At 49.3% G+C, this 4,254-nt stretch overlaps 1 protein-coding gene across 1 annotated transcript; it reads right to left on the bottom strand.

Annotated features, from left to right (window-relative positions):
- Positions 1-2,980: 2,980 nt before the first annotated feature.
- Positions 2,981-3,634, bottom strand: LOC149129016 (uncharacterized). Its single transcript, XM_089346836.1, has one exon. It carries the CDS (start codon positions 3,632-3,634, stop codon positions 2,981-2,983), a length of 654 nt encoding a protein of 217 aa, XP_089202962.1.
- Between the last annotated feature and the right edge of the window lie 620 nt (positions 3,635-4,254).

The raw sequence follows: 4,254 nt of genomic DNA, 5'->3' as shown, positions 1-4,254 counted from the left end.
ATGAAGCCTTTTTTCAAACGATCAATCGAAACGGTATTTCGTTTACCTCCGATATCGAGGACGAAATACTTGGGTTCTCGTTTGATGACTTTGTACGGCCCGGAATATGGTGGCCGGAGTTGCGATGGTGGCCGGAATATGGTGGCCATCGTTTCTGACGAAAACATGAGTCCAAGTGTTGATGTCCTTGGGAACATGTGAAACGACGTTCTGTTGTCTGGGGCCTGCAGGTGACAAAAGCGACATGGATGTCCGCAATCGGTGCACATATTGTGCTGGGTCAGGAAGGTGTTGTGATGCAACAGGTTCAATCATCTGCCCAGGTAAGGTGAGTGTTGAGCCGTAGACTAGTTCTGCCGGAGTGTGTCCAACTTCCTCCTTAACCGTGGATCGAATACCAAGGAGGATGAAGGGGAGATGTTCCAGCCAGTTGGAAGAGTCTGCAGATGCTTTAATAGCTGCTTTGAGTTGGCGGTGGAAGCGTTCAACCATGCCATTTGCTGCAGGGTGGTAAGCAGTAGTGCGGGTGTGTTTGCACCCGAGTAGACGAGTCAGTTCGGCGAAAAGGTGGGAATCGAACTGACGTCCTCTGTCTGTGGTGATTGTTCCGGCTGTGCCAAAACACGAAACCCATTGTGATATCAGCGTTTTGGCGACCGTCTCTGCCGATGAATCGGATAAGGGCCAAGCTTCGGGCCATCGCGAAAAACGGTCCACGCAGGTGAGTAGATGAGTGTAATTCTGCGAAGGTGGCAGAGGTCCTACGATATCAATGTGAACGTGCTGAAATCGTGCGTCGGGTTGCGAAAATGAACCGATTGGTGATTTTATGTGCCGGTAGATTTTTGCTTTTTGGCACGCGACACAGCACTTGGTCCATTCTCTGATGTCCTTGTTGATATTGGTCCACACAAAACGGGTTGATATCAGCTTTTGAGTGGAGCGAATACCAGGATGTGACAGAGAATGCAGAGCAGAGAAAACTTCACGACGATATTTTTGCGGTACATAAGGGCGTTGGTGACAAGTGGAGATATCACACCAAATATGGGCCGAGGAAGATGGTAGCGGAACATGTTGAAATTTGAGAGATGGCGAATTCCGGAGCTTTAGAAGTTCTTCGTCATTCTCCTGTTCAGCTGCTATACTAGCCAGATCAATTGTAGACGTGGTGTGAATGGCATTGATCTGCGTTCGAGACAGTGCATCGGCTGCTAAGTTAGTCGTCCCTTCGATGTGGCGAATATCCGTCGTATATTGTGATATGAAGTCGAGGTGGCGGATTTCTCTCGGCGAGTGGCGATCAGGCTTGGTGTTGAATGCATATACCAGTGGTTTGTGATCGGTGTATATGGCAAAATTGGTACCCTCTAGCATGTGTCGGAAATGCTTAACGGCCAGGTATGCCGCCAATAATTCCCGACTGAAGGTACTGTATTTCGTTTCGGCGGGTTTTAACCGCTTAGGAAAGAAAGACAACGGTTGCCATATGCCATCAACAAGCTGCTGTAGGACGCTTCCTATTCCGGAATCGGATGCATCGACGAGTAAACACAGCGGGGCATTTGGTTTCGGATACACCAACATAGTAGTGTCGGATAAAGCTTTTTTTAGGGCGGCGAAAGAGGCGAGCTGGTGTTCATCCAGGGCAATTTCGGTATTTTTGCAGGTTCGCTGACGTAGCAAATCTGTGAGCGGTTGCGCTATCTCGGCAAGGTGAGGTACAAATCTCCGATAAAAATTCACTAGACCGAGGAACTCCCTTAATTTGCGGAGAGATGTGGGTGGCGAAAATTCCACGATGGCCTGTACTTTATCAGGGAGGGGACGAATACCATCCTTATCGATGATGTGCCCGATAAAATGAAGGGAAGCAACTCCGAAATCACATTTGCTGGGATTGATGACGACTCCGAATTTTTGCAGACGTTCGAATAGCAAGTGCAGATGTTGGTCATTCTCTTCTTCCGAGTTACTGGCCACCAGTATGTCGTCTATGTAGGCATAGACGAAAGGCAAACCTCTGGTGACCATGTCGATGAAACTTTGGAATGTCTGTGCTGCGTTGCGTAAACCGAAAGGCATACGCAGGAATTCAAACATTCCGAAAGGTGTCGTGACTGCTGTTTTTGGGATGTCCTCGGGTTCAACCGGTATTTGGTTGTACGCTCGCACAAGGTCGATTTTGGAAAAAATGCGAGCGCCATGCAGCGAGCTAGAAAAATCCTGCAGATAAGGGACTGGGTAAGCATCACTGACGGTACTTTTGTTTAGTGACCGATAATCACCGCAAACTCGCCAGTCGGTCGATGATTTTTTTGGGACGCAGTGTATCGGCGAGGACCAGTTGCTGCTGGACGGGCGGATGATTCCAAGGTCGAGCATGTGTTGGAATTCCCGTTTGACGGCTTTGAGGCGATCAGGTGGTAACCTTCTGGGTCGTGCAGCAACAGGTGGACCGCTGGTCTTGATGTGGTGGGTGATATCGTGCTTGATCGGCTGGTTGTGGAAAACTGGTCGAGCGACGTCCGGGTACTGTTTCAGGATGGTACTGTGACGAGTCGTTGTTGAAAGCAATATGGTTGGGCTGACTGTGGCCATACGAGCGGCTATACCGCGCACAGTAAGCTGTGTGGTGCTGTCGACAAGTCGTCTGTTTTGTATGTCTACTAGGAGACCGAAATGATGGAGGAAATCGGCTCCTAAGATAGGGGTCGGCAGTTTTGCGATGACAAATACCCACTGGAATGTGCGGCGTAGTCCCAAGTTCAGTGTTAGGGACTGTTCCCTAACTGTTGGATTGGCGAGTGATTGACTGCCTGAAGACAGACTGATGTCTCCGTTCGTTTTCCTGAAATGCTGGACACGGGGATTACGCTGACTTCCGCGCCGGTGTCAACTAGGAAACGTGTGCCTGTTACCCGATCGCAAACGAAAAACAGGCGACTTTGTGGGTGCGAACCAGGAACGTCCGTCGCATTCAGTTCCCGGCTGTACCGTTTCCCGAACTGGGTGATGCGAATGAGCATGGTATGGTGCATTTCTGCGCCTGTGTACCGAATTTTCGGTGGTACCAGCACGTGTCGGGTGAGTTGCGGGTAGCACTGGGACTGCGGGATCGTCTACCATATCGATGCGGTCGGCTGCTGCTTCGGCGCCGGTTTCCAAGCGATAGGGCCTGTATTTGGGTTGTGAGGGTCTGTATTTGTGCGGCTTGCTGCGTCATTAATGAACGCAAGTCCGCAATTTCGGAAGAACTGGTCGGCGCAAGGAAAGGATTGGTAGTGGGAGCGGCTGGCGTCACCGTCGATACCGTGGAAAACCTATGTAGTACCTCAGCTATTTTGTCCGCTAGCTCTGCCAGTTCCTCAATGGATGTGGATTCTCGTGTGGAAGCGAGAACCACCTGTGTGTTGGAGGGTAGACGCTGGAGAAAAAGCTGCTTGAACACTTTGTCGGGGAGGCTCTCATCTCCAAGAAGCTGCTTCATTCTTCTTAGAAACTGGGAAGGCGTTCTGTCGCCCAATTCTTCGGATGTCAGAAGTTGGTGAAGTCGCTTTCGTTGGGACTCGGAAGTTCTGTTAATAAGTGTCGTTTTAAAGGTGTCGTACGACACAGAACCGTGTGGAGCCATGACGAGATTACGGACGACGTTCATGATCTCTGGTGAAAGAGAACCGATTACATGCGACAGTCAAGACGCATCGCTCAGTATTCGGTGAGAAGAAAACTGGGCTTCTATGTGGTGAAACCATAATGCAGGGTCGTGCGTCCAGAATGGGGGAATTTTCCACGTAATCGCCGCTTGAATTGTCGTGTCGGAAGGTAATGGATTCACCGCTGGATTCGGTTCTGGAAGAGCCATGGTGTTCGCAGAAATTCACAGTTGGTTTGTTGACAGATGATGTGCAGGCTGTTATTCTTCGTAGAAGCTGGTTCCAGGGAAGGCCGGAATTCTTTGACGGGGTCACCAAAATGTAGTGGAGTCACCAGAATGTAGTGTGTTTTTGTTGAGTGTCGGTGCGATAGGCATGTGTTTGCCTGAGAAATGACAAAGTGGTAACTGATTCAATTATAACATTTTTATTAGCTGGAGTTAATAAATATTAATAGCCACTACATTCAATTTTAACAACTTGCTTCGAGTTGCTAGACAAATGATGGAACCAGGATATGTTCGTGTGTGTGTGTGTGTGTGTGTGTTCGTTCTCTCATCTTGCTTGGCCGGAGGAAAATCTCTGTCTCACATTAGCA

This window comes from Octopus bimaculoides, unplaced genomic scaffold (assembly GCF_046866305.1).
Source record: "Octopus bimaculoides isolate indiv1 unplaced genomic scaffold, ASM4686630v1 contig207, whole genome shotgun sequence".
NCBI classification, from domain to species: domain Eukaryota; kingdom Metazoa; phylum Mollusca; class Cephalopoda; order Octopoda; family Octopodidae; genus Octopus; species Octopus bimaculoides.
This window is presented reverse-complemented; position numbering and strand designations above follow the sequence as displayed.

Coding starts and splice junctions, on each gene's coding strand:
- LOC149129016 (XM_089346836.1), bottom strand. CDS start 3,634: ATGGCTCCACACGGTTCTGTGTCGTACGACACCTTTAAAACGACACTT.